Source organism: Poromitra crassiceps, assembly GCF_964638095.1.
Source record: "Poromitra crassiceps genome assembly, chromosome: 1".
NCBI classification, from domain to species: Eukaryota; Metazoa; Chordata; class Actinopteri; order Beryciformes; family Melamphaidae; genus Poromitra; species Poromitra crassiceps.
Genome location: NC_139623.1, coordinates 124,017,321 through 124,044,890, shown reverse-complemented (window position 1 = coordinate 124,044,890; position 27,570 = coordinate 124,017,321). Strand labels below are relative to the sequence as shown.

Genomic DNA, 27,570 nt, shown 5'->3' with positions numbered 1-27,570 from the left:
AGTGATGTCTTGTCCTTCTTGTAAAAAGGGTCCATCCGTCCATCCGTCTGCTCTCTGGTCCCGTCAGCCACAGCAAGTAGGAAGGAGAAGTCCGTCTCCTTCCTGGCTTCACCACCAGGTGATCTTAAACTCGTAGATGGGTCTCTTGCAGTAGTAATGGTTGATAAGGTGCTTGTCACAGACGCCGATGCACTGCTGGTCGGCCGTGATGCCGCGCTCCGACAGGTCGCTGACGATGCAGTGCAGCAAGTCGTAAACGTCCGCCACCGCCTCCCACGGTCCGAAGGAAACGTCCACCTCGCAGTGATGCTCGAAGAGCTTGGTCTCGCTGTCCGAGCGCTCAAAGCGCAGAGAGTTAAACAGAGGGCGCTCGTACGGCGTGATGGGCATCTCCTCCTTATACACGCAGATCTTCAGCTTGGCAAAACGTGCTTTCCTCTGCATGGCCCTCAGCTTGGCGATCTCCACGATACGCTCCAGATTGTCTGCAACAACAACTACTTGTTAATGACATTTTTAAATAATTAGAACGACTCACTGATGTCATAAGGCTGTTCAACAAAGCATGAAGAGAGCAAAGTTGTGTTTGGTTTCACTTCTTCCAGCAGAGGTACAACAACCATTTCGGAGTGACTTCAAACCTGGACTTAAAGGCCCCCCCTCCAGTGTATTTTGATATTTTTAAGACAAGTTCATATTTCATGTCATGTCCTGACAGTGTTGATTAGCCACACTATTCACCAAATGTTTTTTGACAAATGACTTATTTTTGTGCTCAAGTTCAAAAATGTAGTTAGTTGCTAATAGTCCGGGAGCCATGGGGTTGAACCTCGCTTCGTCGGATAAAGTTTTTTTCTCTGCTGATTCTTGTAGTTTGGGGGTACCTATTCAAAATACAGGAGGGTGCCCGGTGAGTACCCTTGAGCATTTTCAGATATTAACCCCTTAAAGGAGAATTTCGTTTTTTTTTAACCTGGACCCATCTCCTGGCAATAATTATGATTTGGCCACTCACCCAGCGATGTCCGCGGCGTTTCTGGCCGTCCTAGCGTTGTTTTGAGATCAATAGCGTCCAAGTCAGTTGTAAAATGGAGCTGATTTGGGGCCAAGTGTGAGCCTGTCTTTCCTGCATCTAAATAGCTATTTTTATTCCCGTTTTCGCCACATATTGTAATAATGTGATCCCTCAACATCCACCAGAGTGATATTTCACCCCAGGCCATTTCCTGGACTTTCACAGGGATCAAATTACCTCAAACGTGATCTCGGTCACCAAGTCTCGTGAAGTCCCGCGATACGTTCCTGCCGACTGGCCAACTACAGGTAGGACGCTTAGCGGTGGTGGTTTTAGCGTAACCTATGTGGGGTTTGGCATAACCTTCGTTATTTCGAATCCCACATAGGTTACGCCAAACCCCACATAGGTTACGCTAAAACCACCACCGCAAAGCGTGTACCTGTAGTTGGCCAGCCGGCAGGAAAGTATCGCGGGACTTCACGAGACTTGGTGACCGAGATCACGTTTGAGGTAATTTGATCCCTGTGAAAGTCCAGGAAATGGCCTGGGGCGAAATATCACTCTGGTGGATGTTGAGGGATCACATTATTACAATATGTGGCGAAAACGGGAATAAAAATAGCTATTTAGATGCAGGAAAGACAGGCTCACACTTGGCCCCAAATCAGCTCCATTTTACAACTGACTTGGACGCTATTGATCTCAAAACAACGCTAGGACGGCCAGAAACGCCGCGGACATCGCTGGGTGAGTGGCCAAATCATAATTATTGCCAGGAGATGGGTCCAGGTTAAAAAAAAACGAAATTCTCCTTTAACACATTGAGTGCCACAGCGCTTCAGTAAAATTGTCTGCAGCCTGTGCCAGATTCACTTCCATTCAGTTGAAAACAGCTATAGAATTTTTTCTATTATGGCTATATTGACGGGGCTGGACTTTAATGAAACATTGAACACTCCTGCTTCTTCCAAAGAAGAAATTTTGTTTCTAGACAGTTCCATTATGAAATGACACCCTCTGAAAAAAGTGCACTTTCAAGGGTTTTCTGTCGTTTTTTTTTAACTTTCCAAGATATAGTCACTTTTATGAATACCTTTTGCACTCTAATTTCGAGCACATTCACTGACTCTGGCTGGTGTTTTCTGATGTGGTGGCGTGGTGTTGTTTCTGATCTGAGGTGGGTGGCGCAGCTTCCGTGACGATGTTTAAGGTGGCGCCGTGTGATCCCTTGAAGGGATTCATGCTCACTGGCTAGGTACGACCTTAAACAGCAGAATTATGGAATAATATGAATTATGATTTTAGGACGTCCACAGACGTCCTTGGCACTCCTCGTTACTTTTTTTTAGGACGTGCACAGACGTCCTTGGCACTCAATGTGTTAAGTGCCAAAATCGCAGAAAAATAAGGATTTATGAGATTTCACGCAAAATACTCAAATCAAATGCATCACATTTGTTTTCTCCAATGTCTATTCATAAAGGAGGTCATGTACAATGTATTTCATTCCAAATTACATAATATTAACCATTTTAGGCCGTGCCAGCAAAACAAACTTTTTATGACAATATGGGTCGTGCTGGATGAGAACATCCATTGAGCCTTTGCTCATCTCAAGTAGAGATTCAGAGTAGATGATACACATTAGTTAAGCCTATTTGGATCTTGAGCATCCTACTCTGAAACATGCACAGAACATTGTGCATGGCAAACCATGCACTTCACACAGTTGCACTTATTGGAGTTAGAAGGGGTTTCATCTCCAAAATGTGTCTGGGACAAGTTTGCAATCTTCCGGTAGAGTGGTTGGGCTCAGTGACCTGTTGCATGTGTCTTTTTTTGCATCCAAATTCCTCAGTATTCAATGCTAGTGGCAGATTTACATTGAGATTTCACCACAAGATTGCATGAAAGTGCAACATTCTCAATGAATGCTTCATTCGATGGCGGTAGAGCAGCTAAGTTTGGAACAGGCTGAGATGAAGGCAGTGACTTGGTCGAGGACCTGCTGGAACAGTGCAACCACATTGTCAATGGCCGATAGTTTGTACAGTTTTGAGGACTTTGATGACAGAGCCTTTTCCATAGTAAGAGGCTACAGTGTCGCATCCCAATATGGCATGGGCTGGTAGAAAGCTCTCAGGTCTGTATCAAAAATATATTTAGTAAGAGTCTCTCAGAAAACAAGAGACATCATGTGGCTGGTCTCAGTTGGCAGACTAGCAGTCCGAGCAGTCGTCAAGTGGAGCTGCTTTGTTAAAACCAAAGAGTGTCCTGTGGATGACTGCAAAGAGGATGAAACTATAGAACATCTGCTCATAAAATGTGAGAGATCTAAATATGTTTGGGGGAAAATGGTTAGTATTGGTCTTAATGTTACTGTGAATTATAATGCTGTGATGTATGGTGTTTTTAATGAAACAATGCCAGGGCCACACCAGGACTTTTTCTGGACAGTTGTTTGTGTGGTCGTGAGTAAATTGTGGAAGACGAGGTGTGCCATAGTTATCCACCAAGCCGTCATCCCAGGTGAAGTGGTCTATAAACAAATCATAACAGAACTGAAAAGACAAAGAACACTGGACATCAGAACAAAAAGACCCACACCCTGGCACCTGCTCACCTTCTAATAGACTTCTTATTTGTTGTTAAGTACTCCCTTCTACTGTTTATATATATTTAAAAAAAATATTACTGTAAATGTTTGTTACCCCTGACTGAATAATTCAATAAAGTATATTTAAAAAGGTAAAAGGTTCTTCACAACTTGTGAATGCTTGGCAAGTGTTGACTTGATGTCCACTATTGCCCTTTCCTTGTGGGGCGATTCCATGATGTGTGGTGTACATCCAGTCCTTCCTGATGGTAATGGTGAAGGAGTAGGATGAACACATCTGTGTCATCAGAAACCACTGAGATTTGATGTGCTTCTCCAGCACACCGGACCTTTTGGACAATGATGGTGTCAGCATCTTCCTGCTGATTTTGTAGATCATATCGGCTCCTTCTTTCTTCCAACCTGATCTCAATGGGGCATGGGTCCTCCCCTGTCACATGGCTCCTCCCCTGTCACCACCAACTTGTAGATGGAAAAGCCGATCTTGGGTCAGTTCCTCACATAAGAGCTAAGAGATGGTGTTTCTAGCTGAGCCATGTCTCTGTGACATCTCAGGTGATGGACTTGATACTGTAACCATAGCACCTGTCTAAGATGAGGTACATCACTGTCTGATAGATATAAAGTCAGCCGTGTCATAACATTTTTGATTAAATCAGCTATGGTGCCATCAGCTGGCCAGTGGATGGTCCAAAGAAGGGCTGATCCATCAATGACAGTGACATCTGCAACACTGGCATTCCTCCTGGAGATTTTGACTTGGAGTGACTTCTTCAGTGTAGACTTGGATTTACAAATTCACATTCCGTCCTCGGTAAACATGGCAGTTGGGACTGGTGCCAGCTCATAGGCCGAGGACATCCTTCATGTCAACTTCATGGTCACTAGACAACAGTGTGATTACCCTTGAATCGATGGCATTTAGGTCATAAATTGTGGAGATGCCAACTTGGATTGATTTGGTTGTTGTCATTGTCTTCACTTTGTTTGAGATGGTGAGACTTTGTTTGAGATGGTGTTGTAAGATCCCTCTGGCCAGGTCTTCTCAACATCTTCTAACATTGCCTCCTCAATCTTTATGGCACTGTCTACAATAGACAGTTGGTAGGGTGATCTTGATGTTCATGATGCTTTCCCCTGGATGTTCATTGGGATCCAATGGATGGAGGCAGGTTTCCAGTTTCTGACAAAGTCCTTGACTTTGGCATGTGGTTAACCCCATGGCTTTAGCCTCCACCTTGTGATAGAGATGAACCTATCTGTCTTATTCTCTTCTATCTCCTTCATGTCTGACACAATCTTGCAGCATATGTGGTGGCTCAGGGCCCAAATCTTCAGTGCCTATGGCTTCACGGTAATCCAATGATCCCTCCATCACTGTGGCCGTACCTCATGAAAGTGGACTCTATGAACTGGTTGCTCCACAGGCCATTCCATATTCCACTAATGTGTCGCATCACATGCTGCTCCTGGAGAAAATTGCTTTGTGGAGGAAGCTTCTCCATGGAATTAAGATAGTATGGCCATACCTGACATGGTTGACATGGCCAGCTGCAAGGTAGTAGGTAAGCATCTTCTGGAATGTGGTCAGATGGAGAAGCCAGTCACCCTCACGTTCAGCCCAGATGTCTGACATCATCAGCATCATTGGTTTCACCAAGACCTAAACCCAAAGTCTGGCTGTTCTGGTCTGACTTGTAATCTGATCCAAGGCTCTCATCAGGTCATCTGCTTTCTGGAAATTTCTTACCGGAACTCCAGAGAGCCCACTATCAGCCATCAGTGAACATATAGCCTAAAACAAAACTCATCAATGTGTGCATACCCCCAAGTAGGGATGTAACGATAACCGGTTTAATGATAACCGTGATAAAATTCCTTACAATAACGGTACAGTTTAAAATTTTCATTATCATTCAAACCGTGGTACCGTGATTACCGTGGTACCGTGATTACAGTGCTTTGAAAAACATGGTAAATACTGTCCATCATCAACCAAAGTTGGCAACAGTCTCCCAGATGCAAACGTGCAGCCTTTGAGAAATGATTTCAGTGAGTGTATCAATCCTTTTTCGATCTGAGTTTTCAATATAAAATGTTGTAAAATGATTTCAGTGAGTCTCTCAGTACTTTTTGAAAATTTTCAGCATTTTCTTTACGAATACAGTGATAATACAATAATCGTGATCATTTTGGTCACGATAATCATGATGTGAAATTTTCATACCGTTATATCTCTACCCCCAAGACGTTTTAAGTGGCACAGCCGCATCTATAAGTGACGTGTGTCTGTTTGAGGCGAGATGTGTGTGAGGCGAGATGCAGTGTCCCAGCCATTTTGACTGGGGTGGCCCAAGTGGGGCACAGACTCAAGCAAGGGTAGCACTGATTGTGGCATTTAGGAAGGATGTAGAAAGTTGTCCCTCACCAAAATTTAGCCTAACTTCACTCTAGCTTAAAAATAAGCCAGCTACAGCCTCTGAAAGACAGTATTGTTGGCCACAGATGCCAGGATCCTCAGGATTTCGGGGTGGCCAATTAGATTTCAGGGGCACATGGTGTGGGAATCAAATAGCCTACATTATACATGACATCCTTGCTCCTTTATGAATAAACATTGGAGAAAGCAAATTTGATGCATTTGATTTTGCATGAAATCTCATAAATCCCGATTTTTATGGGATTTTGGCACTTAAGGGGTTAATATCTAAAAATGCTCAAGGGTGCTCACCGGGCACCCTCCTGTATTTTGCATAGGTACCCCCAAGGTACAAGAATCAGCAGAGAAAAAAACTTTATCAGACGAAACAAGGTTCATCAAAAAAACAGCCTTTGGCTCCCGGACTATAAAGTTAGTTGCTAAAATGGGATGATTATCGCCCGTAGCTCGGCCTCGCCTGCCCTATTGACGGTGTGTGCATGTGTGTTGCTCAATCAATGTGTGTGTGTGTGTGTGTGTGTGTGTGTGTGTGCCCCCCTATGACATCACTGATCAGTCTTGTCACAATGCCCCCTTTGTGTGTGTGCGCCCTTATGACATCACCTTTGACATCATCACTGATGACATCATCACTGCGACATCACATTAGTAGCTAATTAGCCTAATTAAAAAATCCGGCTCCGTCAGTTCACCCACACGGGTGCCCTTTACACACCCCGAAGGTTTCAGCCCGATCGCACATAAAACGGCATAGCTGTGGCCGAACACAGAACTTGAAACAGACAAACAAAGTCCACATACTCAATTGTATAAATAGGTTAGTAGAACTATAGTTACACGTACTGTATGACAATTCGATTCTGACTCAGGACGAGCTAGCATGTTAACTAGCTAGCTAGCTAGCAGTTAGCTACACTCGTACTGCTGCACTGCCTGTGTACTAAGCTATGTCGGGTCTCAGAACGACAACTGAGTGACTGAAACACTAGCCAATTCGAATGGTGCGATCAGTTTTGAAATCTGTTGCCTGGTTGTTGAGAAAAGTGTGTTTTTCCATGTTAGCAATGCAGCGATCCCTTGCTGAGTATGTCTGTGAATACTGTTTCCGCCTGGCCAGGTTACACAAACAGCGTAGCACAGAATCAGATGACGTGCGACTATTAACCAGCGCCCACAGAGTGTTTGAAAAAGAACATTAACCGTTAAACAGGTAGAAACACTGACTGGAGGGGGCTTTAAGGGTCATAGGTGTATAATTTTGAAAATCAATATATCATCGTCAAATTAATATGACTAAATTGTTTTCTCCAAATTAAAACTACATTTCCCGTGTACAACTCCCGTGTCTGCCCCTCCCACTCACTGAAGATGATGAACATGTTGGAAGTGATTTTCCACCGGGCTTCAACTCTTTCCACCATCTGCCACTGCCAAAAACTCAACTGTGCTGAAGTACAGCGCCCTCTTCCTGTTTTGTGCCATAAAGGGGTTCCGCAGATAGATAAGAGAGAACCACTGGGTGGTTAATTGCAAGTATTTACATTCATCTGGCATCCCAGGATTAGATGGCTAGAATAAAAACCAGCAGGGTTCTGGCCTCTGGTTCCCAAGGAGCCGGATTGAGAGCCACTGGTATAAGGTAATTATAGACTGTATGGGGCCCTATTCTCCCACAGGCCCTAGGCGCAAAAACTGGCCTTAAACGCAAAAAAACTTGCCTTGCGCCTGCCTCGGGAAGATAGCAACATGGCTTTACGCCCCGAAATGCGCTTTACGCCAAACAGGCGTGGCGCAGTGCCAGAATAGGCCAGAATGGGCGTTTCGGCCTTAAATACCGGCCAAACGATATCTTCCGCCCTGGCGTTAATTTAGGGCTTAATGCTTTTCAAAACCAGGCCTATTCAGTGCGCCGGAGCTCTCCTCTGCCATCTGACTCTCTGTCCCCCCTCTCTCTGTGTCACTCCCTCTCTCTTGCTCATCAGACAGGCACAATACGACTGCTGGGAAAAAAGTTAGCCGGTTCTCTCTCTCTCTCACTCCCTCGCGCATCAGACAGCAGACAGCAGACAGGCACGCCACAGATGTGAAATCTCCCAGTATGCATTGAGGCGCATTGAGGCGAATCCGTTTGAGAAGAAATAGCAACCAAATCAGCTTAAATAGGGTAAGTGGTAGATCGAAATAATATTTCTCTTAACACAATTGCAATTGTGGAAGATTTCAATATTGGACAAAATAAAATGGCGAAATCAAATCACAACCCTATGTGAAACATATATGTCATCCTAGGGGCTATATATATCCCTTGCAGATTTAACGTGATTTAGATAAGTGACAGCGTAACGCGGTTCTACTGTCATGTCCTATACTGTGATGTCCGCTCCAATACATTGGCCCTACTTCACATTTAGTTTTACAATAAAAACACATTTCTGCAATGACTTTACATAATGTAGGCTATATTTATGTGCATCATCCTACCTGCAGTAGGGGAGAGAAAATGATATCATTCTGGACAAACTTTCACCAATCTAATCTCATCATTTTTTCTAGCCAATGCGTTTAGAACATTCTTTTCACTTTGATCTTGCTATAGTGTAGCGTATTTACATGCTTGCAGTATTTAAACTGCAGTTAGATTGGTTTGAGAAGCATAATAATATGGAATAATAGCCTATATATGGAGACAGACAGACGGGATGAAGGGAGGGGGGGGAGCAGAGCACTTGGCTTGTCTGGCTTTACTGGATCGCTCCGTGGAATTGGAGCTTAAAAGGCAAGCTTGTGACGCGTTTACTTGCACTTCCCCAATGAGCAGACTGTGCACAATTTTACGCTTAAAAGGCGTGGTTGTAATGCTTAAGGCTGCGTGTAGCGCCGACACCAAGATATTGAGTGGGCTGGTCCACGCCCACTGATCTGCGCTGCGCGCTGGGCGCAGTTTATAGGCTGATGCAACGATAGGGGCCTATATGTATGTCCCAAATGAATGTGTTAATGATTTATACAGATGCAGCAATCTTCAATTGGCGTCTGGACCATTTGGCTGCCAGCCAGCTGGAAACTTAACTTAACTAGAAACTTAACTTAATATACTTGAACTTAATTTAACATAACTTAAAACAATTCAACCTCTTACTAAACAGTATAGATAGCATTAGTTTCATTAGTCATCATTAGTTGTAAATGTTGGCCAGGACAGTGCATGCATCGTTAGCCTGGGTAAACCCAGCCTCCACGTGACCTCTATCTATGTGCTATCAGTCTTGTCTAATGCATCGTGTTATGTTACATCCTTTCTCTTGGGGGTTGTTGTTGGGCTTTGACTCTGCAAAGCCCTTGGTCCCCCGGTTTTTTTAATACACTTACTAATGTAATGCTGGAGCTTACTGGCTACACATTTATATTGGGGACTGATTTCAATGCAGTCTGGGACCCAGCTTTAGATAGATCAGGTGCCTCAGAAACATCGGACCAAAGACAAACCTCTGGCGCTCTGCGGGCATGGGCCCATGGTATGGGAATAGTTGACCTCTGGCACCTAATTGACCCCTCTCTGAAAGATTTTTCCTTCTTTTCATCAAGATATAAGACGTTTTCTAGAATTGATTATTTATTTGCCTCCCCTCATCTCTTTGATGTTTCCTTGATTCCCATTGTTCTCTCCGATCATAAAGGCGTCTATCTCACCGCATCACTTAGTAAACTCTCTTCTCGTGCCCCTAGGTGGCGATTTAACATATCATTTCTGAAAAATGAGGACTTCCGGAAGCAATTTAGGGAGAAACTTGCAGAATTGTTTTAGTTTAATGTAGGTTCTGTCAAAGATCTCCGAATATTGTGGGACTCAGTGAAGGGATTTATTAGGAGCTATACCACTCTATTTGCATCTAATTTACGTTAAGAACATCTCTCCAAATTGGAAAAATTATACATTTTATACACGACCCTAGGCAGCGCACTTCAGGCTAATTACACTGAACAGTTAGATTTATGGCTGAAGGTAGTTAAAAAAAGAAATTAACTCTATTCTCAGACAGCGCTCCGAATTTTTGATGCACGGGACTGAGCTATGGGATGACATGGGATGATCAAATCGAGGTGTCTAGAGATTTCCACACCTACTGTTTACTGAGCTGTGGAGCTGCATCCCAGAGAGAGACAGACTGGACATCTATGAAAACATCTGAATGTTTTTATCATTTTTATATATTTTTTATCAAGTCGGTCTGAATGTTTTCATCACATTTATCATTTTTTATCAAGTCGGTCTGAATGTTTTTATCACTTTTATATATTTTTTTTTATCAAGTCGGTCTGAATGTTTTTATCATTTTTATAATTGTTTCTAACATTTTTTACAATTGATTTCATCATCTAATAATAAAACTAAAAACTAAACTAAACCCTCACTGCGGTTTTGCGGTAAAAGTGGCTCTCTTGACTTTGACCAGCTATGTGTGGCTCTCATGGAAAAAATAGTGAGGATCACTGCTCTAGAGCAATGTCCCTTATGGTAGGGCTGCACAATTAATCGAATCGAAATCGAAATCGCAATATGGCCAAGTGCAATATCCAAATCGCAGGAACCTGCAATTATTCGATAAAGATAAAATATGTCACCACCATTAACTGTATATCACTTGACATATCAATAATGATGCATGGTGGTGCTACAGAGAAGCCCCGGCCTACAAATCATTTTCTCCAGACGTAAGGGAACATGCTTGTTTGTTACAGACCCCAGTCAAAATCACATCACATTTGTATACATATATTTTTTTCAGTCAAGATGAAATAAAAAAATTGCCATTCCCACTCAAATCGCATCGCATATCACAATCGCAATATCTGTCAGTATAATCGCAATATGATTTATTTATTTATTTTTTGCATATCGTGCAGCCCTACCTTATGGTGTAACAAAGTTCAGCCCAGCTGAACTCGGCTGGCAGCTGAAAGGCCTTCGGCTGGGAGCACCAGCTGCAGACTGCTGCCACTGTAGATGGTCAAATAGCACAAGCAGCAAATTAAAATTGCAATTAAATTGGCCTAAGGGCAGCAGGTCGCCAGTCATTAACAATCATATGCTTAGTATGACAGCCTTAAGCTTGAATTATACCCAACGCATCCGCGAGGACAGCAAGTGTCTGTGCGGCCATTTGTGACGTCAAATCAGCAGACACGTCCCTCCGCAAGGCCCCTGTGCGGCCGTGCACACGGCAAATTTTCTAACTATGCAGGTGGAGTTTTTATGGAGTTCTCAAAAATAATGGTCACTTCCGTGAGCAGAAACCTGGAGTATAAAAGCTCAAAACGTTTTCTCATCAGGATTCCATGTCTCTCAGTTCCGTGCGACAGTCCATACATCAAGCATAATTCTGGCTTTAGGAAGCAGATGGATTATTATAAAGGATCTGTGTATTGTGTTGCTTCTGTTGTATTATGTGGATGTGGTGAGGGAAGGAAACAGCTGTCACCTTTGTAGTAGGGCAGCAGATCGAGGAAGGCTTGGCGAACTTTCTCTCCTGTGAGTGGCTGCGTGTCCTCCAGGCTGTCCAGCAGGGGGCCGATGGCATAGTACTGAGCCTCTCTGTGCACTGCCCTCACCCGCTCCCTGTGAGGGAGCTCGCCTTCTCGCAGGAAGTTCAAGATGTCCCTTTTGGATGGAAACCATATCACTGGTCCACACAAGACTGTATTCCTACATGACGAGTCCTTTGAGGAACACTGCTGTGATGTTGTGCTCTTTACCCACTGAGCGATTTTACGTTGAGTAGCTGTTTAAAAGACATCTAAATGGTTATAAATGTCTTGGCTAAAATGTTTTAAAAAGTCAATGTTTATTAGACGTCTTCAGTGGTCTGATAACAAAAAGTAAAGTATTATCTTGTACATGCGTCCGTACTTCTCGGCTGCATTTTTTTTTTTTTTTTTTTTTACATTTACCACTGTTTATGCAATGTTTAAAATGTACTAATGTATTTACTGCTTGGTCTAAAACTGGGCTATACATTGCCAAAAAGATCCTTGGCTATATGAGAGGCTATATGTGTTGGTGATTCATGACCTGTTCTGTTGATTAGCCACATTGTTAGCCAGCAATTGTTTTGACAAATAATCTCATTTCGTGCTCAAAGTTAAAAAAGAAAAGAAAAGATGTTGCTAAAAAGGGGTGATGACGTTTGGCTCAATAGAAAGCTATAGTGATACGTCATGTCATGACTGATATATAGTAAATACAGTATACAAAATACGTAGCTAGTTACCCTCTGGCATTAGCTAGCTTTTAGCGGGGACTGCCCCCTAGTCCGACACCTCACGAGACCGAATTTGGGTTAGGGTCTGGGGGAGGTTAGGTTTAGGCGTGGGGGTGGGAGAGGTTAGGTTTTGGGTTAGGGTCTGGGGGAGGTTAGGTTTAGGGTTAGTGAAAAACGGGGAATATAGAACCCGGGGAACATAGAACCCGGGGAACATAGACATGATCCCCTGTCCAATGCCTCTTTTTTCGGACTCGTGAGGTGTCGGACTCGTGAGGTATCGGACTCGTGCCATGGCACCCTTTTAGCTATGTTCATTAGCTACTAACTCAAAACGCCACTGAATGACCAATTTGATATAACTGTTAACCAGTTCGAGTCACACTCTTTCCATTAAGCCCACCAGCTTTGATATCTGTTGGCCGGTTGGTTGTACAGATTTCTCAAGTACATTTTGAAAGTTAAAATGACAACGTGTAACAATATGGTCTATGGGGAGCTGGGGAGATACCCACTCTGTGTCACTGTCAAGAAAAGAATGATTAGTTATTGGGCAAGGTTGATTGACGGCAAGGAGAACAAACTTAGCCGTATTATGTACAACTGCCTGCGTGATCTGCACAACTCTGGCGTCTATGCCTCGCCGTGGGTTGTGCGGGTCAAACAGATTCTGGATGACTGTGGCTTGTCTTACCTCTGGCTTACACAGCAGTGCAATAACATTGACTGGTTGAAGTTAACTGTTGAGCAAAGTCTTAAGGATCAGTTTATGCAGAAATGGCAAAGTGAGCTCAAAAGTATGACGTCATGTGACTTGTACGTAGAATTCAAAAAAGAACTTAAACTTGAAAATTATCTGCTGTATGTAAACCAGAGGCATAGACATGCAATTTGTAACTTCAGGGTTAATAACACCAGAATCCCCAAGGTTGTTGGCAGATATAAAGGACTGCATAGAAGTATGAGGATCTGTAATCTCTGTAGTGACAACTGTGTGGGAGACGAGTATCATGTTTTGTTTGAATGTAAGAATGTAATTATTTTGAATTTCAGACAGTTATATTTACCCAGATATTATTTAACTCGTCCATCTATGTTTAAACTGATTCTGCTACTACAATCAGACAGACAAAAAGTCATGTGTAAATTAGGTGCCTTTTTGAAGAATGTCCTGCCTTTGTTCAAATGACATGCACTAGCCATGCCGTGTGCCATTGTATATTGTTTTTGTATGTTTTGTTTGTGCTCCATACCATGTGATCATGGTCAATGAGTCACATTAAATAAATGAAATGAAATGAAATGAAATGATAATATAGCAATATTGCGGCTTCTAAACAAACTTTTTTACGGAGATACAGGGAAACAGTATGGCCGCGTACTGTTTCCGGTCACTTCCGTCCATAAGATTTATTTTAAGATTGGGAGGGAAGTCAGATTTGACCAAAATTCCAAGATGGCCGCCATTTCCCCACATCTAATGTACAAATGTGCTTATAACAATTGTGCACTTCTTCAAAAAAGCAAGGAATTTCTCACATAGTTGAGTGAATACCATAAGGTTTATTTTAAGATTGGGAGGGAAGTCAGATTTGACCTCAAATCCAAGATGGCCACCATTTCCCCGAGTCCAATGTACAAATGTGCTTATAACATTTTTGCACCTTTTCAGAGAAGCATGAAATTTCTCACATAGTGAGTGAATACCATAAGGTTTATTGTCAGATGTGGAGGGAAGGCGGATTTGGCCTCAAATCCAAGATGGCTGCCATTCCCCCGGGTATAATGTACAAATGTGCTTATAACACTTGTGCACTGCTTCAAAAAAGCATGAAATGTCTCACATAGTGAGTGAATACCATAAGGTTTATTGTCAGATGTGGAGGGAAGATTTGGCCTCAAATCCAAGATGGCCACCATTCCTCCCTAGTCTAATGTTCAAGTGTGCTCATACCATGATAAAAGTTTCACAAATCTGAAAGTATTTCTTGGTGAGAGTGTAGGGTCCCCTTGGTAATCTAGAACAGATTTGAAAGGTATAAGTGTAATGGTCTTTGAACTAGACCTGAGCCCTGTACCACAAAGCAAGATTACTGGCTTAGCGAGGTAACTTCAGGTTTAACCCTAGTTTTGCCGTACCACGATGCTAGTTAACTTCTTATCGAGATAGATCACCATAGCAACTTATGCTCTACGGCTAAGTTCAGAGGATAAGATCAAAACCCATGAAAGACCCACCTGCTTACCAATCAGCTCTCTGGAAACAGCGAGTCACCATTCATATGGTCCCCATATGAAAAATACATTGCATTCAAATGAAAAAGAAAAAGAAAAAAGAAAAAAATGCTCCTGTTGAATTAATCAAGGACTAAAGCCTTGCACTTGTTGCAGGCTACATTTTAATTAAGCCCTACTTACTACTTTGGAATATGTTTTTATATATTAATTTTTGTGCTCTCAAGTAGCCTAGATACGTTGTTTGACCCCGCTGATTGATTGCAGCTGAATAGTGAGTGGAGAAATATCACTAAACCGGCATAAAAAGGTTACATAAACGTCTCCAAAGCGCACGGTGCCGTGTGCGCAACAGAGCTGAGACTGACGTTGGATTGGAATTGAAATGGTCATACATGCTAGAATAGCCTACTACATCTAAGCAATTTAATATGGGATCACCTGCACACAGGCGATCCCATATTAAGATGATTCATATCTAGGCTACTCCTGCATTTTGCAGCTGCAACTGTGTTGCTTTTGGCCTGTATGATGTGATTGAACTTCATATTTCAGCATCATTATATGAAATATGGAGATATGCGACTCTGCTGACAATAGCTTATATAGCCTATGTGACCACAAAATAGGCTATTTTTTATAAATTAAATCTATGCCCGCACGTACCGTGTCGATTCAGTTCAGAAGCATTTTTTTATTTTATTATCATTCTTTTTTTTATTGATTAGCCTATAGGAATTATTAAATCAGTGCGACTAAACACATCATGAGATCATTATTATTCATTGAGCCTAAATGGTCTATACATACGGATTTTGGACTGAGATAGATTACACATTGCTTGCACAAAAGACATGCTGGTTTTATTGAGTTTATTGAGATTCAGATTCCTTTATTAAGGACTGCACAACAAGTCGGCAGAATTTGCTTTCGGTACAGCAATTGTTAAGCACATGAATATTGTGTCAGCATGAGACATTACAGTACATAGGGTGAATTGAGCTGCTGTATAGCCTACGTGGAGGTAGAAACCGCTCTTCAAAGAAATTACTGGTGTGGATAAAAGTGGTCACTTTAGACAGTCATTCGGGAACAGTAATAATATCCAACGCAGATTTTTATTTGTGGTTTCATTCAATGAGGAAATAGGCGTGTCTGGCGCTGTAGGAGTTGGAGCAGTCCATATTGCATTGTGATTGGCAGTTGTTAAAAACCACGGCTCTTTTGCGGGCACGAGCTCCAGTGCACGGGCATTTTCATGTGCACGAGCTCTCGTCTTGATTAGAAAAACCTGGTTCCAGTTAACGAGTGGCAATCGACGTTCGTAGTACAAGTTAACTACAATCGAGCTTATCTGGTTTAGACAAACCAGATCAAGGGACAGATCCTGGATCTTCTTATACAACATTCGTGGTATAGGGCTCTGGTTTTATGCGGTCTAGATGGGGCAAAAACAATGAAATCTTCAATTCTTCCATTTTCACAGATAGGATAAAATGTTCACAAATCTCAAAGTGTTTCTTGGTGAGAGTTTAGGGTCCCCTTGGTAATCTAGCCCAGATTTGAAATGTGTAAGTGTAATGGTCTTTGAACTGGACCTGGTTTTATGCGGTCTAGATGGGGGAAAACAATTAAATCCTCAATTTTTTCATTTTCACAGATAGGATAAAAGTTTCACAAATCTCAAAGTCTTTCTTGGTGAGAGTCTAGGGTCCCCTTGGTAATCTAGTCCAGATTTGAAATGTGTAAATGTAATGGTCTTTGAACTGGACCTGGTTTTATGCGGTCTAGATGAGAAAAAACAATGAAAGGCCGATATTATTTTGCCCTCAAATCCATCTTGGATTTGAGGGCAAATCCGCCTTTCCTCCACATCTGACAATAAACCTTATGGTATTCACTCACTATGTGAGAAATGTCATGCTTTTTTGAAGAAGTGCACAATTGTTATAAGCACATTACATTAGACACAGGGAAATGGCGGCCATCTTGGAATTTTGGTCAAATCTGACTTCCCTCCCAATCTTAAAATAAACCTTGTGGTATTCCCTAACTATGTGTGGAATTTCACGTTTCTGTCAAAAAGTGCACAATTCCTCTATTTTTGGGAGCTAATCCGCTCTACTAAAGCAACTGAGGGACACAAACATGTGCAAAGTTCCCTCATAACAAAACCTTAACTTTGGATCTCAGATTCAAATCATCTATTTGGTGAAAATACATTCGCCTACAAAAGTGGTTTTCAACTATGTACGATCAAAGTCCAGTCCAGGTTTTCATTCCAACCTGACCTGATCAGCAGATGATTTCTGTTGGTTAGTATGTTAATGGGAATGTTTACATGAAATGCAATATTCCGATATTAACCTGATTAAGACAACACAATGAGGCCATTTACACCTGGCGCTAACATGCGTTTTCTGTGATCAGATTGCAATCAGATTGTGTTTTATCACTTGAAATGCCAGGTGTAAACACCCCCAAAACGCATTGAAGAAGGATTGCAATCTGATCGGCCAAACCACCTCCGGAGGTGGTCAGGGATGCATTGTGTACACATTGAACACAAGTGTAAATGCAATGTGTCCTCTCAATCTGGATACAGCAACTTTATGCGGATTGAGAGGACAACCATTTCTGCAATCTGATTGCAATCAGATTGCAAAAAATGCATGTTAACGCCAGGTGTAAATGGAATCAGGCTGAAGTGATAAAATACAATCTGATCGCAATCTGATGGCAGAAACCACATGTTAACGCCAGGTGTAAATGGCCTCATAAAGACACTGCCATGTAAACAGCATCTTCTGATTACCTTAACCGGAATAAGGTCATATCAATGGGTAATAGTAGTGTCTGCACTGCAGGTGGGAAGCCGGATTAAGGGCATGTGTCCTGGTCGCTGCACTAGCGCCTCCTCTGGTTGGTTGGGGAGTCTGTTTGGCGCGGAAGAGAACTGGTGGGAAAAGTGTGATCCTCCCACGTGCTACGTCCTGCTGGTGAAGCTCCCCGCTGTCACGTGAAAAGAAGCGGCTGGCAACTGCGCATGTGTGCTAGTCTACGGCTCTCCTCAGATCGGCGGTAATTTTGTGTTAGCGCCCGTTTTGCGCTGGAATAGCGCCCGTTTTGCGCTGGAATAGCGCCGCGCAAAGCCCTTATTGTGGGCGTGTCGGCCCGCTGCGCTTCACGTCATCTCGGCGCACATCTCCGTATAGGCGTGTTTATGCCCAAAAGCATTGTGGAGGTGTGGTCATGCCCATAAAACCACAGCGTCATGTCAGCAGCTTCCTCCTCACTCAGAGGGACTAGACTAGAGTGAGAGAGAGAAAGAGGGACAGAGAAAAGATAGCCTAGATGGGGAGAGGGAGAGGGAGAGAGAGTGAGAGAGAGATGTGAGGCTGTCATGCATAGAAATCAAATAGCGTGCTCATGCCCACCTGTGAATCACCTGTGTATTATTGCCATTTCACATGCTGAAAAAGGGCTGCTGCCCAAACGTCTGTATGCTTATCTCTTTTCGGGCTCTCTTCTATCTCCGCTGCGGTAATATACTGCATGCGTAATTACGCAGCGTACTGAGAGCAGCGATGATGAGTGATGCTGCTCTATTTGAAGAAGTTGAATTTCGTTCCACCAGCACACATTTTATTTCCTGCACTGCACGGAGATGTGGAGACTGTCTGCGCTCAGGCGTACGTCTGCGTTTGCGCTAAGACCAGCTATTTCCTGGTGTTAAAATTGAGAGCACCCAAGGCGATTTTTTTCTAACACATTGCGCTGGAACGCCTATTTTGGAACGGGCAACACCCAGACCTCTCTTTGCGCTCGCCACATACCGACGGTATCTTGCTAGAGCGCTAAATGACACTTGCGCGAGACAGGTGATCGGCTAGAGGCGCGCACGCCTACACCTGCGTCATCCCAGCGCAAAACTGGACGGTGGAGGCAGACAATAGCTTAAGACGCTGGGAAGATAGCAATAAGAGGCGCGCAAACGCAGCGCGCAAACGATAACGCCGTACGAAGATAGGGCCCGTTGTCTCTAACACACTAGAAACAGGACAGAAATGCTTTCAGGTTAATGCAGGAGAGAAAGTCAGACGCAGGACGTAATGTGTAATGTGACGTAATGTGTCCTGTGTCTTCAGTCATTCATTAGACTCTGCTCTGTAGCATGTAAACAGGAATATGAATGGAATATTCTATAAGCAACTCATGTCAACACCTTAATCGATATTGCCTTATTTAGATTAAAGCAGCTACGAGCAACTTTTTCGATTGTTATTAAACAGTATAATTACAATATTGATGCATCACATCTTACCTATAATAGTAGCTGAGACCAAAGCCGTGTGAATCGGAGATTGCTCCCTTAGATGATTATTAAGCCTGTGTCTGTCTAAACTCACGTCAACAGGGGGCTCTCTCTCTCTCTCTCCTTACCGCCGGACCGGATAAACGCGGAAGTGAAACCCGGAAGTGAAACGCAGCTGCCTGCCTTCACCCGTTCGCGCTGCCTAGCAACATAGCATAAACAATGTGAACGCCACTCATACTCTCGCGAACATCTCTCGTTATATTCTAACAGGTTTTTTGGAAGTTATTTTGTGGTTATGGCCGAAGTGGCTGCTGCAAACCGTTTCATTTCACTTCCTGATCTTCCCTGGCCACAGACAGACTAACACTGGCCGATTCACTCGGGCTTCAAGCGAGACTACTCTGCGTTGGTCTCGTCTACTATTAGAGGTAAGATGTGATGCATTGATATTAAATTTATACTGTTTAATAACAATCGAAAAAGTTGCTCGTAGCTGCTTTAAGGTCAATAGTCGGTTTATTGCAGTCCATGTAAACATAGTTGAGCTGCTTGAAGTGTTTGGTTTGGAGTGAAAACCTACAGACTCTTGAGTCTTTACGGCACATCATGGTTGAGATGCACTGAGGTCACCCTCCTGGTGTAGGACAGCCTGGGCTTTACGCACAGCGCCACTCACCCAAAGTAGGCTCCGTCGCGGTCGATGAAGTAGCGTCCCTCAGCGTCGCGTGGGATGTAATGCCGGCCGCTGAACATGGCCGCCAGCATGGTGTCCTCATAGCGCCGCAGCGTGGACAGCCGGGTGGTGAAGTGGGTGCCCCCCACATTCAGAGGGATGACCTCTGGGAACTTCAATGGGAATGCAAATGGTTGTGGGGTGTGACAGTGGGATGCATGATATACCATATAGAACCGATAAATTATCGGCCGATAATGGGAAATGTATCTTTATTGGTTATTATCGCTATCAGCTATATATAGTCAATATATCGGCTATAATAATATCTATACAAAACAAGTTCTTTACAAGGAAAAGTCCTTTGGATATCTTTAAGCATAAAATGCCATAAGGGGCCAGTCTACTATATGCCTTTTTCATTGCATTTTCTCTCTCTTTTCCTGTAGACTATGCAGCCATAGCCTTTTGCTTGTATAAAGCCATTATTCTTCTATTGACTGATGCACTTTACTACTAATACCCTGTATTTAATGCATTGACATGTCTAATTTGACAGATTATATGTCAAACCATTTCATTTGAAGAGCCACAAGTGTTCTTTGTTTTGTGTTCACAATAGTGATGTCAGTTAGATTTGGTTAGATCATAGCTATGGAATATTACATCACCTATCTTTGCTCACTACCATACCTGCCAACACTCCCGATTTCCATGGGAGTCTCCAGATTTGTAACCCTTTCTCCCGCTGTGCCTCCGATTGGTAATTTATCGCGCTAATCTCCCGATTTGTAGGATATGTGTCGGGGTACCTGCCAAACCAACCCAGAGGCAGTGAGGAGTGACGCATGGTGCGTAACTGCACTCGCTCAACCTCTCTGTGGAGGACCGCAAACACATCCCAAGAAGGAAGAGATGCGCTGCAGTCCACTTGGTGCGAGCCCTTCCCGTTTCTAACCGCTAGCCACATCAGCAAATACCATGCATTTTGCAGGCCGACTGTAGCGTAGAACACAGTGGGGAAAATGACGTTAGCAAACATGCTAAACATGTCAAACACAAACAAGCTGTAGAAGCAGGTCAAGCCATCCACCGATACCCAAGAAAATCTCCCTTTTTTTCACAGCCCAATGTTGGCAGGTATGCACTACATCTCAGCCTTTCTAACCCTCAGCTGTGCATAAACTACAGGTTATTATGAACTGATTTTTAAAATACAAAAATGTGAAATTATTGTTTATTTATCGTATCGGCCATGAGAATCAGGTAATTATTATGTAAGGTAATCGGTATCGGTTGATAAAATCCATATGGTGCGCCCCTAGAGTGGAGTAGGGGTTTCTAAACTCATGTTTTAAGATGGATATAAAACACTCTACTATAATAATTTGTGTCTGATGGTTTTCCCCCACAAAAAAAGGTTACATTATCTTGTTAAAATCCTTAAAATGAGTTCCCCTCCTCCTCCCTCATTTAAAAATCCAAAGCAACCAATCGGGGTTATCTATAACCTAAGTAGCCAATCACAGCATACAACACGAGCTTTCAACACATTCTCATTGCCAACTCGTGATAAAGTGACGATAAGGGTTCCTGATCGATCTGCAGTATATCAGGATGAGTTAGGAGAGAGAATGTGTTGGGGCTTTAACTGCTGAATACTGGAGAGGGATTGGCTCCAGTATTTGTGATGTCACAAATCATGCTAGTTGAAAATGGCCTTTTCAGTGAGCTCAGAGAAACTTTCCACTTTCAGCAGATGATTGTGAAAACAGCCTTCTAGTGTCAAACTCTGCACAGACATCATTCTGCACAGTGAAGAAAAACTGATTTTTGACTTTAGGGGGTCTTTAAGTAGTAGAGGTGCAACTACTGTATGTTATGAGCTTAAAGAGCATGATGCAGGTTAGACACCACTTTGCATTAATATGTGGGATTTTTAACTTTAGGATTCTCTTTTGTTTTTTCCCCAGACATAGCTGCATCTAGACTGGTTTTTGTGAAGCATCTGATCTGGCACGCGCACATAAAAACCCTCAAATCTAGCAATAACACCTGTGATGATTTTAATACGCCGACTGTCTGTCCCGGTCTGTCCGCCCGTCGAGAGGCCGCTCACTACAGTACATCACCTCCACTCTGCAGCTGAAACTCCTCCCCTCTGGAGCTGAAACTGCTCTCCTCTGGAGCTCCAGAGTGCCACTTGTGTCCGTCTCCGACAATAAAGTTATCTGCCTCAGAGCATTCTGCAGCTGGCTTACACAAGCTGAGATGGTCGGTCCCAAAATGATCTTTGCAAATAGGCGTTATTTTGAAAAACCGATTGCATATTGGGGGTCAACTAGTTTTTACTACTAGTTATGTTTGACTACTGAAACTATAAAGTGCCATATTAACCATAGATAGAGCCCAAACTAAACAGAAAGTAAACAGTTGCCTTTGGGGGGGAAATGGAGCGGAGTTTTCTTTTTCTCCCGTCAATGTCGAAATGCATTCTGGGCAGTGTCAAACTATCGTACCAGACAGAGGGTCAAAATGCTATTGGTTTTGGTGGTAAATTATCGTACAAATATGATAATTATCGTACATCTGGTGTTTTGGAAAGTTTTCTGCTGTACACATTGACTGTATATTATTATTATTACAGTAAGTACTGTTCTAAAGATTCCCTTTAGTTTTTCCACTTCCTCTCCTCATCTAGTTCACTTCCTTTACCTCACTTCTTTCCCTAGCTTTACTCCTCACTAATTAGTTATTTTGTTCACCTGTTGGTTCTCTCTGGGCACAGAGGCCTGTACTACAAAGCCAGTTTAGTGGTTTAGCGAGGTAACTTCAGGTTTAAACCTGGTTTGGCCGTACTACAAAGCAAGTTAACTTCTTACCGACATATATTTCCATAGCAACTTATGCTTCACACTTAACCTGGTCCATAGCAGGTTAAGTTGCAAGGATAAGATTAGACCTTAAATCCACCGCCCACGAACCAATCGAATCAGCAGTTTGGAAAAATGGCCAACCCCTTTCTGGATGAGTTTCCCGAAGGAGCACGAATTGTAATGTTGAATGAGTAATGGTAATCAATGTTAATGTTAATCAAGGACTAAAGCCTTGCACTTGTTGGCTATTTTAATTAAGCCCTATACCACTTTGGAATATGTTTTTATATATTCATTTTTGTGCTCTCAAGTAGCCTAGATACGTTGTTTGATCCCGCTGATCGATTGCAGCTGAATAGTGAGTGGAGAAATATCACTAAACCGGCATAAAAAGGTTACATAAACGTCTCCAAAGCGCACGGTGCCGTGTGCGCAATGGAGCTGAGACTGACGTTGGGTTGGAATTGAAATAGTCATAGCTTACATGCTGGCCTACTACATCTAAGCAATTTAATATGGGATCACCTGCACACAGGCGATCCCATATTAAGATGATTCATATCTAGCCTACTCCTGCATTTTGCAGCTGCAAGTGTTGCTTTTGGCCTGTATGATGTGATTGAACTTCATATTTCCAGCATCATTATATGAAATATGGAGATATGCGACTCTGCTGACAATATATGTGAACACAAAATAGGCTATTTTTTATAAATGAAATCTATGCCCGCACATACCGTGTCGTTCAGAAGCCTCTTTTAATTTTATTATCATTCTTTTTTTTATTGATAGCCTATAGGAATTATTCAATCAGTGCGACTAAACATGACATCATTATTATTCGTTGAGCCTAAATGGTCTACGGATTTTGGACTGAGACATTAGGCTACACATTGCTTCCACTCGCAGTTTATTGAGAGGGTGAATTCAGCTGCTGTAGGATACGTGGAGGCAGAAACCGCTCTTCAAATAAATGACTGATGTGAATAAAAGTGGTAACTTTAGACAGTCATTCGGGAACAGACTAAAAATATCCAATGCGGATTTTGATTCTGACATAGTAGTCGATGGCTTTGATGAATGAGGAAATAGGCGTGTCTGGCGCTGTAAAAGCTACGGTTCTGAGCTGAGCGGTCCATATTGCATTGTGATTGGCTAGTTGTTAAAAACCACGCCTCTTTTGCGGGCACGAGCTCGTGTGCACGGGCATTTTCATGTGCACGCGCAGTCAACTTGATTAGAAAAACCTGGTTCAAGTTAACGACTGGCAAACGAGTTTCGTAGTACAAGTTAACTACAATCGAGCTGATCTGGTTTAGACAAACCAGATCAAGGGACAGATCCTGGATCTTCTTATCCAACATTCGTAGTACAGGCTACTGGTCGCACTTGTAAATGAGACTTCGGTCTCATGTGATTTTACCTGTTTAAATAAAGGCTAAATAAAATAAAATAAAAAAATGGGGCAGCATGATGCACAGACAGCACTGGTAAGCTAAACTTATGTTTTACTCTATTAGTTTTAGATCCTTATTCTTTCTTATCCTATATCCTTATTTCGTTATTTGTATATTTTAGTTGATGGACAACTTTAAAACCTTAAGTTTACATGGGTTTGATTTGTTATCTTTTCCTAATCCTATGTTTGTTTTGTGTCTTCCAGCATTAAAGGGCAGCTGCTGTGTTTTTCCTCATTGCCCAAATATTGTGTGCTGGAACAATAAATACTTTCCTCTGGACAAAAGCCGTTTCTGGACACATTACCGTTTCTGCATCCTGACCGCTGCCCATGGTGACAAGTCAAATTGAAACTTGAAGAGCCAGATCTCTCCTCGTCTCCTCCTGTCGTCACAGGTGTTATCTGCATAGATGGCATTTTTTTAAACATGTGGATTATAATGCCACCTTTTCTCCATATTTCTCATATTTTAATTTTGTTTTTGTTTTTTGGGGGAATTTTCATAATAATCTTGAGTCCTAACTGTAAATAAAAAATAAAAAAAATACCTGCACCATGCTCTTTAAGCTGCCCAGTGCCCACAATTACTTTTGTCCTCAAAATATGCTAATTTTGTTGGAAGTGTCTTTAGAAACCTCCATTCTACTTTTAGGTAATAAACAAAAATGTTATTTTGGTCAATAAATATACAATGGTAGCCTTGGATAGCACATTGCTATGGTATTGGTCTCGAATTGGTGAAATGATTATGGTGTAATTTTTGCACAGATCTGTACCAGAGATTTTCAACCCTTAGTTAAAAGACCAATATTATTAATTTACTGTCAACTAAAGATATATTATATTAATTCAGATGAACTATAAATATTGAAATTCCAATAATTACTCAATTGTTAGTTGATATTTCAAATTGAGGAATTTTAGAAATATTTGTCTTATATATCAATTGCTGCCCCCTCCCTCTCGAACTCACTCCCAAAACACATCCGTGACTGCACTGATCTGCCCCTCAAATCATTAATCAAAACCTACCTATTCAAAACTGCTTTTAATGTTTGATTACTTACGTTGTGTGTGTTTTTATGCTATGTAATTCTTGTTTTTAAAGTGTTTTCTTTTTTAACCCATGTACTGTAAAGCGTCTTGAGTTTTTAGATGAGCGCTCTATAAATTAAATGTATTTATAATTTAAGACCAATATAACAACCAAAATGAAGAAAAATAGCTGGCAAAACCAGCTTATTTTGATTGAACATAGCTAATGAAAGTTGTGAAACTATAAATGGGCAGTGCAAAAAACCTGTCATTATGGTGAAAAGAATAAGACTAATAACTGTATTTAAGACGTATTGTTTTTTAGGACCTAAGGATATTTTAAGACTGTTAGGCTTTTTTAGGGGTCTGTGGCACCCTGTTTGAGGTAGCACATCTCCCTCACTCGAACACCATAACACTGAGCACAGCACACAAATAAAAGGATTATTCGGAGGCTTATTCTAGGCTACAGCAGGAGCCATGTTTGGATCTATCAGCTGGCTTAAAACATAATGGCACATCCGGGCTGCCAGCCAATCACGACAGGGTCCAGCCCCACATGGTCGACTAGACCAATGACATGATCTGGAGGACTCCTGTATAATTAGCCATGGCCAGCAGACAGTAGGCTATAACAATGCTGGTGATAATGAAAGATAAGGCTCAGAGGAGTGTTATGGTAGCCTACTTAAACTTAAGTAGTTTCATACAGAACTCCAGGCCTGCCAGTTAAATATCTATGTATTTGCTATGCATAGTATTTCAATGTAGCATGCCCACTTATTAGTTTTGGAATTATTTGTATTGTATAACGTTTTGGAGCAGTCTTCCATTACTGGCAGTGGCTATTTAGGCCTACGTTACATATTTTCAAACCAAACATTTAATGGTTGTTACAGATATATTGACGATTATTGTATTTGGCTAGTTTTCAATCTAAATATCATCTTTGGATGTAATCTGACGTCTGCTGGTTGTAGAAAAAGTCGCGTTAACTGCTACATTTTGTATAACGCTAGACTAGCCCTTATAGTGCTTTGGCAATTTATTGACAGTCAGTCATACGAAGTGACTGAATTGAACTGACACGGTGTGACAGCACTGCCCACTCCCATCCCATGTGAAGCCGTCATGCAGTCCCCCGAGCGGTTACCTACCTCAGGCTGGGCGGTGTGGAGCGAAGAGCGGAGCGCCTTATTGCCCAGGCCCAGGTTCAGGTTAGGCTTCCTCCGCAGGTCGTCCTCCACAGAGTCCGAGCTGGACATGGCCTCCGCCGGCGTGTCGGTGTCCCCGGCGGCCGAGAACACCACCATCACTCTGGGCAGAGGCAGCGTCCGCCTCTCCTGGATGAGCCTCCTGGCCCGTGCCGTCAGCCCCCCTGCCCCGGCCTGGTGACGCTCCCTTTCGCCGGACCCGGTGCCGCCGCCGTCTGAACCGTCGGTGGGTCCGTGGGCACCGGGCGAGCCATTCTGCTGCATGGCTGCATGCGCGCGGAGGGAGCGGCGGGAGGACCAGGTCAGTCCAGTCCAGAGGATGGCACAGCACACTGGGGCTGCCAGTGCCAGCGTCAAATGAGCAGGGATTTCTGACCTCTGTTCCGTGAGCAACAACAATAAGATGAGCAACAATAAGCACTTCCGGTGACCATTTTTCAGAGTAAAATAACCTTTTTGCACAAGCCTAGAGCACACAGAAGCCATTGAAAAATGATAAATTGCACAAACAAATGGGAAATCTCATAGTGACAGATGTATCTAGTCTGAATCTATGGATTAAGGAAACAGCGCCACACACACACACACGCACGCACGCGCACGCGCACACACACGCACACACACACACACACACACACACACACACACACACACACACACACACACACACACACACACACACACACAGACAGGTGGTGTGTTGTTGGTTTCAATGATATAGGACGAATCAGCGTGATGTCATTTGCCACCCAGAAATGCGGAACCCCGCGGCAGTTAATAGTATGAGTTGTGCCAAACAAACATTAATATCTCAAAATCTATAGCCTGATCACATCGCTTATATTTTGACATTCTGAGTGAGAGCAGAAGTAGCTCAAGAGTTTGATGTATAATATATGCATGTCGTGTGTCAAGGTTATGTGTGAACTCTCGCAGTTTTTAAAATGTAAACAGAGTTAACTGGCTAGAGTCAGACATTCAAGCCTCGAGCCACTTGGGCTCCATAGGGTTCCATTGCCGTTGCCACCCAGTGACACGGTTTGTTTACCAAAATGCTGCTCGGCTGATCCCTTGTATGCACACGGTTGTACCATGTTATTTAAATTTTGTTATATTTACTTTATATTTAGTCGTTATTTTTTCATTTCATTTTTAGCAGTCTATACAATTATTATATTATACTATTATACTATACTATTATTTCGACATGACATTATATTATATATTGTAGCGATCCAGGTAATTCAGGTAATTACATGTAATGTGGTGTGCAATAGAAGTGTCTCGATTGCAGCTAGGAACTGATGTGTGGGAGTGTTACCGGGGGGGAACACTATGCTTGGGGGAAGACTTCCGGTCAGACAGAGCATGCGTGAGTCAGTCTCCAGATACCGCCAAAAGGAGAAGCTGCTAGCTAGCTTTGGG

At 42.6% G+C, this 27,570-nt stretch overlaps 1 protein-coding gene across 1 annotated transcript; it reads right to left on the bottom strand.

Annotated features, from left to right (window-relative positions):
* Window positions 1–108: 108 nt before the first annotated feature.
* On the bottom strand, window positions 109–26,409 carry kctd7 (potassium channel tetramerization domain containing 7; the record flags this gene model as incomplete). The annotated part of the gene is made up of 4 exons (XM_083647270.1): window positions 109–485; window positions 11,556–11,734; window positions 19,565–19,734; window positions 26,089–26,409. 4 exons carry the CDS (start codon window positions 26,407–26,409, stop codon window positions 109–111), a joined length of 1,047 nt encoding a protein of 348 aa, XP_083503396.1.
* Window positions 26,410–27,570: the final 1,161 nt, after the last annotated feature.